Source organism: Bos grunniens, chromosome 2 (assembly GCF_055505025.1).
Source record: "Bos grunniens cultivar Pamir isolate PY7600 chromosome 2, Bosgru_T2T1.0, whole genome shotgun sequence".
Classification (NCBI taxonomy): Eukaryota; Metazoa; Chordata; class Mammalia; order Artiodactyla; family Bovidae; genus Bos; species Bos grunniens.
Window position 1 is genome coordinate 42,353,593 of NC_141166.1, and position 16,037 is coordinate 42,369,629.

Here is a 16,037-nt window from a genome sequence, read left to right on the forward strand (position 1 = left end):
TATCTTTTAGTTCTTGAACTTTCTGATGAAAATCCTCTATGATATTGTCTATCATGTAACTTCTCTGAGCTCTTTTAAAAAATATTTCATTTTCTTTGAGGCTGTTGAAAACTGTTTCTCATTTTTTAAGGCTATTGAAAACTCTTCACTTTTCCTTGGGAAACTCCTCTTAAGATGAATGGCCTCTTCTTTGTAGTATCTAGAAATGATTTTCATGCTGATTGATTGATTGGGACCAGCCCTTTATCAAAGAATGGATGGGCAGGGGAATGAACTGTAACAATCTACAGCTTTACTGCTAATTTTTCTGTTCTCCACCATATCTGTAGTTTCTTTTGCACTTGGGATGCATTCCTTCTCAGTTTCTGATATTCAGGTAGTTACTGTGGTTTAAAGCAAAGCCCTTAAAGTATTCTGCATTGTGATCTATGTCCGTTGCTTTCCCTACCTTTTCCCCTCTGTCTGGAACTTAGAAAGTAGATGGAAGACGGTAGACATGGTACTTCAGCTTGATTTCTCTTGTTAAACGTTGTATCATCTGAACCTCTGTGCACATATTCTCCAGTTTTTTCTGGGACCTATCCATAGTCATTCTGACTAAAGGATGTTTGACTCAGGCTTTTATTCCCAGTGCTTCCTTATTGAAACTACTTTATCTAATATTCATTTAGCTACTTCACAGTAGCTTTGGCAAGAGGTTTTTGAGTAAATCCGGTTTGTATGTATATCCATATGTTGACTAGCAAATCACAATGTTCATCTTAGAACTAAAGCTTGGGACAGCATATTGTAGATACAAACTTGGTTAGATTTAGTTACTTCTAATTTTTTTTTTAATTCAAAGTTCTTCTTAAAAATAGGTCCTACAGGAAGCTAAAAAACCAATGGTGGTTTTAGGCAGTTCTGCACTCCAAAGAAATGATGGTGCAGCAATTCTTGCAGCTGTTTCCAACATTGCTCAGAAGATTCGGACAAGTAGTGGTGTTACTGGTGATTGGAAAGTTATGAATATCCTTCATAGGTAAGTTAAATAGTTGTTTTGTAATCTGTAATTGTGTGTATATGTGTTCCTGTACACCGTCACATTTATTTTTAAAACAAATTAATATTTAGTGACATTATCTCAGTAGCAGATGTGAAATAGCAACTTTTATTTTGTGTGAGAAGAACCCAAGATAATAAATAATATTTAAAATATCCAAATTGTGGTAAGTGCTAGAAAAAATCTTGAAAATTTATATCATATTAATATACTGGGTTCAAAAATTGAAACAAGAATTTCCTCCTGTGATTATAAATTCTTTATAAATATAAAGTAGAATTGTTCTGAAAGTAGAACTATTGCAGTGAACGGATAAACATTTTTGAGGCTTTTAATGCATATTTCCAACTTATTTTAGAAAGATTGTACCAATTTTGCATTAGCGAACGAGTTTCCCATTTCACACAATTCTTTCTACCTTAAGTGTTACTTTTCGAATCTTCAGATTTGTTTAAAGATTGAGGGTAAACACTCAGTGGGCTTCCCCCATTGCTCAGTAGTAAAGAATCCGCCTGCAGTGCAGGAGATGCAAACAAGAGGTGCAGGTTCGATCCCTGGGTTGGGAACACCCCCTCCTCCAGAGAAAGGAAATGGCAATCTACTCCAGTATTTTTGCCCGGAGAATCTATGGGGTCACAAAGAGTTGCACATGACTGGGCAACTAAACAACAATAAAATAAACACTCCATGATAATAAAATTTTTTTATTTTAAAAGTATTCAAATGCATTCTTAAACATTCATTTCAGTGTTACATTTCCCCTCTTAATAGATTAATTTGGCATCGTAGGTCATCATGTAAACATTTTTTTAAAACTTCTATTTTTTAAATCGTTTATTTGCATTGATCACTTCCAGATCTTTCTAGCCACAATTTTTAGAATAGAAAAGAGACTAGTTATTTCTTATTTTTAATTCACTTTTGAACATATGTCTTTATTAATATTTTTTGTTTCTGTTTTTGTCTGAAAAACAATAACATAATAACTTTTTTAAGAAAAATTTGTGCGTGTCTAATGATGTCTTAATGGTTCCTTTTCACCGAGGACCACTTGGCTAAATACGTAAATCGCAGATATTTTTCCTTTAATACTCAGTATTTTCACCCTGCCTTTCACATTTTAGAGAGGATCTCATCTAATCTGTTTTGTTGTGTGGTTTTTTGTCTCTGAGAACTTGGTTTTATGTATGTATGTGTTCTTGTCTGCCTGCCCACCCTTTGGATTCCTAGAGGGACTTCCCTGGCAGTCCAGTGGTTAAGACTTCATGCTTCCAGTGCAGGGAACACAGGTTCAATCCTTTGTCAGGAAACTATGATCCCATATGCTCCACAGTACAGCCTGGTCAGAAAAAAAAAATTATTCCGGGGTATAACTAAGTGACATTTGTTTGACATCACCTTTGCCTGGGATATCATAGAACTCTCCATTTTCAAATTGAAAGTTTTTGTTTTTTCGTGTAAGTTCAGAAAAAGCCAGTTTGTCTACTTCTACACTGTTGTTTGCTCTCATGCAGAAGCTTCTATTTATTCTGCACTGGTTGGCCCTTCAGACTTTTGTCTCTTCTCTCTCATAATTTTTCTCACTTTTCCTGTGTTTAGGGAGAATTTCTTATTTATCTTCTGTCATTTGTGAGCTTTGATTATGGAGAGCACTAATGCCATTGTAATTTTTAATTGATTAGACTTGTTTTTTAATTTCATTTCATTCTTATATAAGATTTCATTTTCATGAGAACAGCTTGTTTCAATGCAGTTTGTTAAGACATACCTTCTAATCAATGCTTGTTGAGAACATGAAGAGTATTTATAAACCTTTTAAAAATTTCTTACAGTAAGTTTATTTCATAGTAAAGCATAATTTCTCATTCTTAAAGAATCATTCTTAAAGAATCAGCCTGTAGTTTCTTTTTTTTACTCACCATTCTCTCAGAGGCAAACTTAATGTTACCCACTTTGTTTTCCAAGACGAGGTGGGCTCTGTCATGAGTTAGCGTGAGTCTCTGCTCAGATCTTTGTGAGACATCAATGCTCAGAAGGGGAGATGTTTAAGAAAAAAATACTGTGTAGGTGGCGAGGCAAGAGGAGCTAAGTTTTGAAATTGAATTGAGGAAGTCTGAGTTTTCTGACTTTGTTCATTTTTAAGATAGACTTGGTTTTTCAGGGTCCTTTGCCTTCCATTGCATTGCATTGGACTTCCCTTGTGGCTCAGCTGGTAAAGAATCTTCTTGCAATGCGGGAGACCTGGGTTTGATCCCTGAGTTGGGAAGATCCCCTGGAGAAGGGAAAGGCTACCCACTCCAGTATCCTCGTCTGGAGAATTCCATGAAATGTATAGTCCATGGGGTTGCAAAGAGTCGGACACGACTGAGCGACTTTCACTTCACTTTCACTTTGCACTCCATGTGACTTTTAGGATCGGTTTGTCAGTTTCTGCGGAGGACTCAGCTGTCAGTTTTGATAGGGATTGCATTAAACCTATAGATCAGTTTGGGGAGTAATGCCATCTTCAAAACATTAAGTCTTCCAATCCATGAACATAGGGTGTCTTTCCATTTGTTACAGTCTTTAATTTCCTTTGGAGTTTTGTAATTTTCATCATATAAATCTTAACGCTTCTTTTGTTAAATATTCTTAAAGTATTTTATTCTTTTGATGTCCTATTAGAGAGTTTTACAGAGCAAGCAGCATCTAGTGGGAGTTTGTTTGATCTGCCCTCCTCCCTTAACAGGTAAAGTTTAGCCTTATTCATAGTAGGTTCTCAAAATGGCTACTATTTCTATAAAGAAAATTGATAATACCTAACTAGAGCAAAAACTCCCAAATGTTCGAAGTATAGTTACTTGAAACTTCTTTAAAAGGTTTTTATCTGCTTGTATAACAATAATATATATTCATTGAAAAAGTTCCCTAAGGACATACACCAGTGTACTAATTATAGTTTTCTCTGAATTACAGTTTTATGAGTGGTGTTTAGATTTTCCTTTTAGGTTTTCAAAGTCTTCTAATTTTTCTCTAATGACTGTCTTTGACTCATCAAGTCTTGCTATATTGAATAAAAATCAAGTATGTGGTTGGCATAGTTTCCCGAATTACTCCATTAAGTATCATGTCCTGAAGAAACAGTGTCCTCAGCATCTTATTTCTTTGTTTAGCATTCTTAAAACAGTAAAAGACTGCTTTTTCTGATTCTGACATTTATTTCACCTGGGTAAAAAAAAATGAGGGAAGATCTTTGACAGCATCGAACAGAAAAAAAAAAAAGACTCGGTATTATTCAAGAATCACATTTAATTTTTTATAATGAAAACAGCAAGTATGCCGAAATCCCATAATTGTTTTACAGGATTGCAAGCCAAGTAGCTGCTTTGGATCTTGGCTATAAGCCTGGGGTGGAAGCAATTCGGAAGAATCCTCCTAAAATGCTGTTTCTCCTGGGAGCAGATGGAGGTTGTATCACTCGACAGGATTTGCCAAAGGATTGTTTCATTGTTTATCAAGGTTAGTAGCATCTGTGACATTAGAAACAGAAGAGAATAGTACATTTTGTATATTAGAAACTGCATGGCAGTATATTTAGTGTAATAATATTTTCCATTTGAGAATTTCCCTATACGCTCACCAGTTTCAAAACAATATGTATTTTTATAGATTTTATATTTTTTAAAATAGGCTTTGTTACTTACATAGTTGCTTTGCTATTAAGAATTATCACCTTACATTATTTAATAACAAAGAATTGGAAGAAAGCTAATGCCCCCAGTAACAGTAATTTAAATTATGAAATATTATATAGCATTAAATTCAATTTTTCAACAAATATTTAGTGTGATTATATATTAAAGGGCTAGCACTTTTATATAAACTGTAAAAATTAAAAAATCATGAGTCCTTTGTTAAATTTTGCACTTTGTGCATGCGTGCTCATTCATGTCTGACTCTTTGCAACCCCATGGACTGTAGCCCGCCAGGCTTCTCTGTTCATGGGGATTCTCCAGACAAGAGTACTGTAGTGGGTTGCTATGCCCTCCTCCAGAAGATCTTCCCAACCCTGGGATTGAACCCAGGTCTCCTGCATTGCAGGCGGATTCTTTACCGCCTAAACCACCAGAGAAGCCCAAGAATACTGAGGATCTTTCCAACCCAGGAATTGAACTGGGGTGTCCTGCATTGCAGGTGGATTCTTTACCAGCTGAGCTACCAGGGAAACCTTGTTTTATACAGAAACAACACTAATTTATAATAAGCTTTTTATTGCCATGCCACATAAAAAGCATTATGTAATATTTTGTTTGATAAACTTAAACCAAAATGCATAAACTAAAATCCTGTCCTAGTTCTATCCAGGGATAATCATTGAGATATTTTAGATACGCATGCTTCATACATATTTTTATACGTATATAAAATTAGTAAATGAGATCAAAGTTTATGTATTATTCTATAGCTTTCTTTTACTTAACCAAAGTTCCTTTTTTCTTCCAACACTTCAGTTACTGAGTGACAGTCTTTAGCATACTGTTTTCTGTAATCTTTTGTTCGTGCTCTTTTTAGTAGTATTCCTGTCATGCCCCGTCACACACTTCTTGTTCCTGCACCATTTCAGTTTACTTTACCGAATCTCAGTAGCAGACATCTGAGCATTTCCGCTTTGTAACCATCAAGTGAGATAATACACCTAGTTGCCCATTAGATGTGTGTGTGTGTGTGGTATTATGTATTTGTGTATTTGCAAAAATTGATCTGGTAAGATACATACCAGGGGCTTTAACAGTACCTTTTTTTGGAGAAGGGAGTTTAACTGTGGACCCAGTGGGCTTTAATTTTTATTCCATATACTCAATACTGTATTGTTTTAATTTTTTAACAATAAATTTTTAAACACTTCATAAAATGGAATTTTAACACTTATAAAAATGAAATTTTAAAAGGATATCTACGGTGTTCATGTTTAATATGTAATCAGTTTTGTGCTAAAATGTGGTTTGCCATTTTCTATCTTTTTCACAGGACACCATGGCGACGTCGGAGCTCCTATAGCTGATGTTATTCTCCCTGGCGCTGCTTACACAGAGAAGTCTGCTACTTACGTCAATACCGAGGGCCGAGCTCAGCAGACAAAAGTAGCAGTGACGCCTCCCGGCTTGGCAAGAGAAGACTGGAAAATTATAAGAGCCCTTTCTGAGGTATTTGTCCTTAGTGATGCTGCTAGTAGGATGTTTGACATGTTAGCTTGTCAGAATGATTTCCGGAGTCAAGGGGGACGCAAGTCTGAAATGCAGAGATGATTTAAACAATCTGTAGGAGAAACATGAGAAACCCCAAACAGGGGTTTGGGGAATTTCCTGGTGGTCCATTGGTTAGGACTCTGCGCTTTCACTGCCGAAGGCACTGGTTTAATCCTTGGTCAGAGAACTGAGATCGCACAAGCTGTGTGACTTGGCCAAAAACAAAAAGAAAATGGGAATTTGAAATTGGTGTTTTTTATTTTTGACTTGTCTTTTGCCTAAAAAGACTCAACTCTTATTATAAAAAGAAGCATCATATGAGATTTAAAGTAATAATATAGTTGTCCATAAACCTTGTATATGAGCAATAACAGGTTAGCTGAAATATTCAGATTAGCAAAGCATTTATTTCATAATCATTCTGTTTTCTAAAAATAAATTACTAATATGTTGACAGCTACTTATGAATTAGAAGAATATTCTAATATTCCTCACCCACTTGTTTAATATACATGCAAATGGACACCAGTATATTTTTCATACTAGTACTGCCTTATTTTACCATAGTTGCAATGATGTATTATTTGAAATTTATAAGTATTAATGCTTTGGAACCTGTTATGTTATAGATTGCAGGTATGACTCTTCCATATGATACTCTGGATCAAGTGAGAAACAGATTGGAAGAAGTCTCTCCTAATCTTGTTCGATATGATGATGTTGAAGGAGCTAATTATTTCCAGCAAGCAAGTGAGCTTTCCAAGGTAAAACCTTGTCTATTTGCAGTTTTCATAATAATGTATCCTCTGGTGTAGCAGTACTAGTTTTCAATACTATTACTGATCTCTTATTCCTTTTTTTGCAGCTAGTGAACCAACAGCTTCTTGCTGATCCACTTGTTCCACCTCAGCTAACAATAAAAGACTTCTACATGACAGGTATGCAGTTGTTAGCATGGCTGCCATAAATGGAAGGTGGGAAGGAATATCATCACCTAATTTAGTGTTACGATTCTCACCTGCTAGTGGTAGTATTTGATATGTCTAATCTCACAAGATTTTTCAAATATTGAACTAATATAAGTATATATTCTGATTTTACTCTAATTTATTTTCTTTCTAATTTCTTTTCTAATGTAAGTAGAGTTGGAAAATCCAGTAAGAATTAGCAGATGTTAAATATAAACTTTAACTATTATATGTAGAATTACTATACAGCAATATGGGGATAATTTTCTGAGTGACAAAAAACTGAAGGTTTTTTCTGAGAATTACAGTAGAAGAATCAAAACACTAAAATGTGAAACATGTTAAATAGTGCTTCTGATATAAATTGTTAAGAATATTCTTAAGGAATGCAGACTAACCTACAGATTTTATAATACATGATAGAACATCTAGGTTATGAGGTAGTTGACAGACATTTAAAAATAATTTTCTGTCTAAAAGCAGATAGATATTTTTAAGTTTTTGGTACAGTTTGTATCCAAGATTGTTTTTAATAGGATTTTTAGTTGTATTGTAAAAGTTATGTTCATTGTAGAATACTTACCTAAGGCCACCATAACAAGGTAAAAACACTACCATCCCAGAAATAACTATGTTTAACATTTTGGCCAATCAACCAGGGATATACACATGTTTTTATTTAAATATAAATGAGATTATTCATTTACCCTGGGAGGGAGGATTTGTATGGCTTTATCAAAATATAATTCACATACCATAAAATTCACCCATAAAGTGTATGATTTATGGATTTTAGTACACTGTTCTGTAACCTTTTTTTCCATAACCATGTATATGTGTATTCTTTTCCTGTTGTTAATTCAACACTTTTCTATAATATTCTTACTGATTGCATACTGGCCCTTTGTATGGCTATATATAATTATTTAATCATTCCTATGAGTACTTATTAAAACCATTTAGCTGTTACAGGGCTTATATTCTGAATTTATCAGTTGATTTTTACAATATTTATGTATTGTTACATAGACTTTTATAGTCCTTTTGTTGTTTGTTGTTCCTGAATATGCGCAATAGGAAGGTTTTACTGTGTGCCTCTGTTGAAGTTATATTATCAGAATGCACATTTTCTTGATATCTTTCAGATTCAATTAGCAGAGCCTCACAGACAATGGCTAAATGTGTCAAAGCTGTTACAGAGGGTGCCCATGCAGTAGAGGAACCATCCATATGCTGAAACATCTACTATGGCCCAGTTAATGGACAGTTATGTTGGCACGATCTCTTGAAGGTGTATCTCTTTCAAAAATAATCTTGATGTAATATTTAAGGTTCTACCATGCTTTATTTGAAAATGCTATTGCAATTATCAGAGAACTTTGAAGTTTCAAAACAATTATGTGTTGAATGTAAATGTTAAATAGTTTAATAAACATTATATAGAGGACTTTTCATGTAAAAGCACTGATAATCTTTGTGACATAAAAAAGAAAGTCCTTAAAATATAAATTTTTTTATCTTCATTGCTCACTTATGCTTGTAAAGTGAATAAAATAAGAATAGCTTCCATTGCTCCTGTTCTATCCTAGTGCTAAAGAAAAGATTTAAGTATTCTGTCAAACTGGGTAAATAGAAAAAATATATATAATATAATCACACATCAGGTATGTATCTTGAACAATTCTAATAATAATCATAGTAATAATAGCTTAATGATTATTCAGGATTTTCTGTGTCCTAAGCAGTCTGGTTTTACATGCATCATCTCGTTTTGTCCTTGTTACATCCGTGTGAGATGGGTATTATCTCATATTACAAGTGAAGAAACTGAAGCCCAGAGATACTGGATAGTTTGCCTGAGTCCACAGCAAAAAAAGTCATAGAATCAAACCTGGTTCTCTGACTTCAAATTCATAGCCCATTGTTCTTAAGTGTTGGACATAATTTCCTCTCATTAATACAAATTCCATAGGTTGTTACCTCCAATAATTGGTATTGAGAAGCTTAATGGATAACACATTTTTCTGTTTTTTCTTACATCTGTTTATACAATATAATGTCATGGTGATTTATGTGATTTTTCTTCTTTGTATAATAGATAGCACACACATCCCTTGGAATGAGTGAGGTCTCAAGAAATATTTAGGTTTTCATTGATGTTCCATATTTATTATATTAACACCATCTGTAGTATTTAAGTCAACTAAATTACTCCAGTAATAAAAGACAAAACTAACAGCTTTCATAATTTTCAATTGTCCAAAAAAAAAAGTAAAAAAACTTACAATTAATCTAGGAGATGATCTAATGCTGTATTAATTTTTTTTGAAATCTTATGTTCAGAATCATTTGTTTTATAATCTTTATTCCTTTTTGCTTTCACCAGAGATTTATTAGCCCAACTATAGGTCGCAATTTTACTGATATGAGAAAAGGTAAAATTTTTAGAATATAGTTTGTCATCTTCAAAAATTGCTCAGAATTTGTCACCCATAACAGCCTTTTCAGAATTATTTTATTCATTTCAGTCATAAAGTTGTGTACTTCGTTTTAAATTCTCAGTTGCCTGAAATATAACTTCTTACTAAAAGACTTTGAATTTAATACAAACTCCTTCTCTCTCTACCTTCTCTACTCCGTAGTCTGTTGCTGACCTCACAGGGGCAAACACTTTGGGTTTTTATTTTACACAGTACTCTTCAGTGATAGACTTCGTAGGATTCTTGGTGAGGGAATGTTGCATTCAGATGGAGAAATGGTGATATGACTAAGATGGTCCAGGATCCTAGGGCTGCCATCTGGGCAGCATGTGTTGAACTTGTAGTTTCATAAAGAGTATTTTGTCTGGGCTAAGTAGTACTCATTAAAGTTGTTGGTTTTGCATAAAGTAAATATGAAAGTCTGTCCCATGAGCACCTATCAGTCACTTAATACAAAATATTAAAGTTGAAAAGTGAAAGTGTTAGTCACTCAGTGTGTCCATCTCTTTGCTACCCCATGGACTGTATAGCCCGCCAGGCTCCTTTGTCCGTGGAATTCTCCAGGCAAGAATACTGGAGTGGGTAGCATTCCCTTCTCCCCTCTCTCACATTTGCAAGCAAATTCTTTACCATCTGAGCCACCAGGGAAGAGCCCATATTAAGGTTATCATGAGCATAAACATTGAAGATGGTTGCAAGACTTTCTGAAGAATGGATCCAGATAGAAGAAAAATACATATAGATAAGAAGAATAACACTGTTGATGGAATTTTATTCTAAGCAATGAGGGAGTCAACAATGAGAAAACTGCAAAGAATCAAGGCCAAGTCCTTTTAGGTGAAGATGGCAATCTGGAAAGACCCTGGAATAATACCATTTAGAGAAGACCACTAATATGTGCCATTAGAGCTTTAAGTACATTATGTCTAGTTAAAGCCATGCTGACAATCGGTATTAAGACCCAAGAAATATCAAATTACTTGCCCATTTTTACCCAGTTAAAGACTAAAGGCAAGAATGTTTAACTAGAGATATTTTTACTGTTCCATTTTGCCTCAAAAAATGTTATGGGCAATTAGTAGAATAGATACACAGGAGAAATCTTAAAAGCCTTAACTCCATACAGAATGCCCCTCAAATTTATTGTGAATTGTATTATAATGAATACATTAATAAAAAGCATTAATAATACTCAGTATGCAATAATTTACTATTGTTTGTTGCTGAGTTATTTAAACACCATTTCTTGCCAGGTCAGATAGATCTTGTTCAACTTTGGAAATGTTACTTAGGAAAATGGAAGATTGTTTCATCATCTGTAAAATGACAAAAATTCTAATGATTATACCTACTTTGAACCTCACAGTGTTGTAATGAGGATTAAGTTAGAAAGCCTCTAAAACTTTCTTAGGCTATTTCTTGACATATAGTAAATGTTCACTGTGGTTAATAACTGAGAACCATCGTAGGGAAAGGCTGTGTTCAAAATTTTGCTAAGTTTCAGGAAGTTGCAGCTAACCATCCATGGGAGTCCTTAAAGTCCCCATTCTAAGTGAACCAAGAGAAAAACTCAATTCTGTCAAGTGTGAGGGAAAGCCAAGCCTAATATAACCTCTAGCTTCTGTTTTCCTAAAGAAAACTATTTAATTCAAAAGAATTGAATGACTTATCCAAGGTCAATCCAGTCAACAGAATACTGCTACTACAAACTGTCCACCAAGGTTGTGAAGATTATAATTTATTATGCAGAATTCTGCAGATTTTGATGGAATTTTTGTTAGAATAAGACTTACTGAATCTGTTGAATTCTAACCCTTAAAAGAGATTACTCTGAAAGCAAAAAGATAAAGCAGTGCTATCAGAAGAGGGAAAACTGTATGCTGATAGAAAGGGAACAGGAGGAGTGTGAGAGCTATTGATGTGCATAAAAGGGGACAGGAGGATTTTTTTGCTGGCAAAGCCTTTGGCTAATATAAACTGTCAGCTTTATTGTTACTGAAACAAATTAACTCCACCATGATTCAAGTTCCCAAGGAGAGAAGAACTGAGGCAACTTAGCAACCAAAACAGTGGTAAGAGGTAAGGTTTGTTTTAAATGTTAACAGTGTCATTCATGACCACTGTTAAAATGTCACTAGCAAAATCATTACAAACGCCTGTTACCAAAGGCCCAGTGTGGCTGGGAAAGAGTCCAAGCAGAAATAAATGATATGCATGACAGTTTTTTAGGACATTTTGTAAGGCTAATCCTACCTTATAGCTAGACCATAGGTTTGTGAGTGACCCAACTTTTGGAAACAAGTACTCATGAAAAAAATCAACCTTGATAAAGACTTTTTGAAATCAAAAAGATTAAAGATTTAATTATCTGAAACTGATCTTCAGACTGTGATTGATGTTCAGAATCTTTGACATCTGTATAGTTTTTAAAATAAAATGAAAAATATTTGTGGGCATTGAAAAATAGGGTGAAATGCATGGTCTAGGACTAGTGATTATAATATTTAACTTGAATTGGTTTGTAAAGAGATCATAAGATGAATAACAGTTTCTTTCTTGAAAGAAAGTGAAAGTGAAGCATGAACTGCAGCCCTCAAGGACCCTCTGTCCATGGGATTCTCCAGGCAAGAATATTGGAGTGGGTTGTCATTTCCTTCTATAGGGTATCTTCCCTACCCAGGGATTAACCAGGGTCTTCCGTGTTGCAGATGGATTTGTTTACTTCTGAGCCATTTCCTTCTTAGACATGTATTTTCAAATCTGGAAAGGACTATAGGAAAAAATCTAGCATTACACGTGTGTTTGATAATTATGGAATTGGAGGCCAAAGAATAAGGGTAAATTAGAGGTTTTGCGATTTGAACCAGCCCTCTGATTCCTGGTTCAATGACATCTCAATTCAGCTCCAACATTTATTTAGCATTTGCAGAGTATCCTCTGTGTGAGGTGTAATAAGTACTATGAGTACAAGAGACATATATATTTTTTTACTGTATGTATTGTGAGCATACATACATGTTTATTATGTGTGAAAAGTATCTTAGATGCAACTACCTCAGGGTAGTTGAACTAGTCTGAGGAAACAGCTTAAAGAAAAGGATTGTCAGGACTTCCCTGATGGTTCAATGGTTAAGACTCTGTGCTTCCACTACAGGGGTTGCAAGTTTGATCCCTGGTCAGGGAACTAAGCCTGCATGCCATATGGCAAAAAAAGAAGACAGTACAGTTTTATCACTTGAATATTTGAAGATTTTGACAATAAGAATATATTGCTTTTATTATTTTTAAAAACATATAAATGAAGAATGGCAAAACAAAACTTAAGTTGATGAAAGCTAAAAATAGGATACAAAATTGTATGCATTCTCTGTGTGCTTGGCAGCCTCTAAGACGGCCCCACTGATCCCTGCCTCCTGGGATTCCCTCCCCTTTGTCGTCATCTCTCCTTGAGTGTGGGCCAGACTTCCTGATTCACTTCTAATGAGTAGGGATGTTTGTGCTGAGATTAGGTTTTGTGTTTTTTTTTTTAAACTTAATCTGCTATTTCGGTCTGGGGTTTGCTCTGATTCTCTCCCTCTCAGATCACTACCTGCCATGTTGGAGGATACTTAGCCTACAGAGAGATCTCGTGTGGTAAGGAAGAGGACTTCCAGCCACCATTTGTAAGTGAGCCGAATCTTGGCTGCCAATTGAGATGACTGCAGCCCTAGCCAACAGTTTAATTGCAACCCCATACATTTCTGGATTCCTGACACAGAAATTATGAGCTAATAAATAGTTGTTGTTTTAACCATTAAATTTTATGTTATTTTGTTATGTAGAAATAGTACAGGGATTTCCGTGGTAGTTAATAGAATCCACCTTGCAACGCAGGGGACTTGGGTTCTATCCCTGGTTGGGGAACTAAGACCCCACATGCTGTGGGGCACCTAAGACCACGTGCTAAAGAGCCCATGAGAGTCAACACAGCCAAATAAATGAATGTTAAGAAAAAAAAAAAATAGCTAGTACACAATGATTACATCTAGGCAAAACCTGCAGCTGCTGCTGCTGCTAAGTCGCTTTAGTCGTGTCCGACTCTGTGCGACCCCATAGACCGCAGCCCACCAGTCTCCCCTGTCCCTGGGATTCTCCAGGCAAGAACACAAATGGGTTGCCATTTCCTTCTCCAATGCTTGAAAGTGAAAGTGAAGTCACTCAGTCGTGTCTGACTCTTAGTGACCCCATGGACTGCAGCCCACCAGGCTCCTCCGTTGATGGGATTTTCCAGGCAAGACTACTGGAGTGGGGTGCCATTGCCTTCTCCGAGGCAAAGCCTAGGGTGACCCAAATCTAATAACTGACTTGTGGCCATCTAGACCTCAGTTCAGTTCAATTGCTCAGTTGTGTCTGACTCTTTGTGACCCCATGAATTGCAGCATTCCAGGCCTCCCTATCCATCACCAACTCCCAGAGTTCACTCAGACTCACATCCATTGAGTCAGTGATGCCATCCAGCCATCTCATCCTCTGTTGTCCCCTTCTCCTCCTGCCCCCAATCCCTCCCAGCATCAGAGTCTTTTCCAATGAGTCAACTCTGCATGAGGTAGCCAAAGTACTGGAGTTTCAGCTTTAGCATCATTCCTTCCAAAGAAATCCCAGGGCTGATCTCCCTTCAGAATGGACTGGTTGGATCTCCTTGCAGTCCAAGGGACTCTCAAGAGTCTTCTCCAACACCACAGTTCAAAAGCATCAATTCTTCACAGCTTTCTTCACAGTTCAACTCTCACATCCATACATGACCACTGGAAAAACCATTGCCTTGACTAGACGGACCTTTGTTGGCAAAGTAATGTCTCTGCTTTTCATCTAGACCTGCTGCTGCTGCTGCTAAGTTGCTTCAGTTGTGTCCGACCCTGTGCAGTCCCATAGATGGCAGCCCACCAGGCTCCCCCGTCCCTGGGATTCTCCAGGCAAGAACACTGGAGTGGGTTGCCATTTCCTTCTCCAATGCATGAAAGTGAAAAGTGAAAGTGAAGTTGCTCAGTCATGTCCGACTCAGTGATCTCATGGACTGCAGCCTACCAGGTTCCTCCATCCATGGGATTTTCCAGGCAAGAGTACTGGAGCCATTGCCTTCTCCATCTAGACCTAGCAGAGGACAAATGTGAAGGGCTCTTTTAGCGTCCAGGTTTTCTATGGGCCTGTCTGAGGCTGTCATTGGCCCTGCATTGCAGTTTTTGCCCTCTGCCCACTTCTGCCTTCTTCCCCTTCTTTACAGGTGTTGATCCCCATGGAACTATTTAATGAGTGTTTTGCACATTGAATTCTGCGCACTATATGCTCCCTGGGGAATTCAGTCTGTGATAGCCTTCTGGAATGTCTGGATCCTACATAACTGCTTCAATTATCACTATATCTCAGTCAACAAGAAGCAGTGAGGGAGGGCAAGTGGCAAGTGGAGGACCAGCACTAACATTTTATTGACATGACTTGGAAATTGCATCACTTCCACTCACACACCACAGGCAAGACTCATTACCACACTCACCTGCAAGAGCAGACGCTGGAAAATACAGCCTTTAGCCCAACAGCCATTTTTTCAACTAAAATAGATTCCAAGAGATGTTCCAGTTATCTTTTGCTGTATAACAAACCACCCCAAAACTTAGTGGTGTAAAACAACAATCTTTTATTATACTCATGAGATTCAATAGGTCCAAAATGTAGAAAGGGCACAGCAAGATGGCACCTCAGCTGGGTGACTAAAGTACTGGGGAATGACTCAAAGAGCTAGGGGCTAGAGAAGCTCTGGCTGAAGCACCTTAAATCCCCAGATAGCATCTTCACTTACATGCTTGGCTCCTGGGCTGGAATGGTGGAAAGACAGGTTCACAGGGGGTTATCTTCCAGAGCATTCAGCACGACAGTCCCAGGACAGATCTACTCACAGGGTGGTTCAGGGTTCCAAGAACCATAGTGTTCCTAGAGGCCAAGGAGGAAGATGCAAGGCTTTTTATGACAACTTCGGAAACTATAGCATCACTTAACTGTGCTTTACTGGTCAAGCCAGTCTTGGAGCCCACCCAGGTTCAAAGGAAGAAAGCATACACCCCATCTCTTGAGAGGAGGAGGGTCAAATGATTAAACAACCAGAAGAATAGACATAGGAGACAAGCCCTATGATACCTACTGCAGTAGTGAAGAAGGAGATACTCAGGAAAAAAAGACTGTATGGATTATAAAGTGAAGCTTCTATAACATACCAATTAATCTATACCTGTTTTCTCATTAGTTAACTGCTTTTGTATCCAGTATAGAGGTGGTAAGTCTCCTGTCATAC

General features: G+C 36.6%; 1 protein-coding gene across 5 annotated transcripts in view; it reads left to right on the plus strand.

Annotated features, from left to right (window-relative positions):
- NDUFS1 (NADH:ubiquinone oxidoreductase core subunit S1) overlaps positions 1 to 9,845 on the plus strand; it is a 29,767-nt gene extending 19,922 nt beyond the window's left edge. For all 5 annotated transcript variants that reach the window (XM_086344197.1, XM_086344207.1, XM_086344186.1 and 2 more), the window contains 6 exons: positions 861 to 1,021; positions 4,386 to 4,540; positions 6,050 to 6,225; positions 6,897 to 7,031; positions 7,133 to 7,205; positions 8,381 to 9,845. In XM_086344197.1, the coding sequence (XP_086200323.1) occupies positions 861 to 1,021; positions 4,386 to 4,540; positions 6,050 to 6,225; positions 6,897 to 7,031; positions 7,133 to 7,205; positions 8,381 to 8,472 (792 nt within the window). In that variant the 3' untranslated portion in view covers positions 8,473 to 9,845. The remainder of the gene's footprint in view (positions 1 to 860; positions 1,022 to 4,385; positions 4,541 to 6,049; positions 6,226 to 6,896; positions 7,032 to 7,132; positions 7,206 to 8,380) is intronic.
- The last annotated feature ends 6,192 nt before the right edge of the window (positions 9,846 to 16,037 follow it).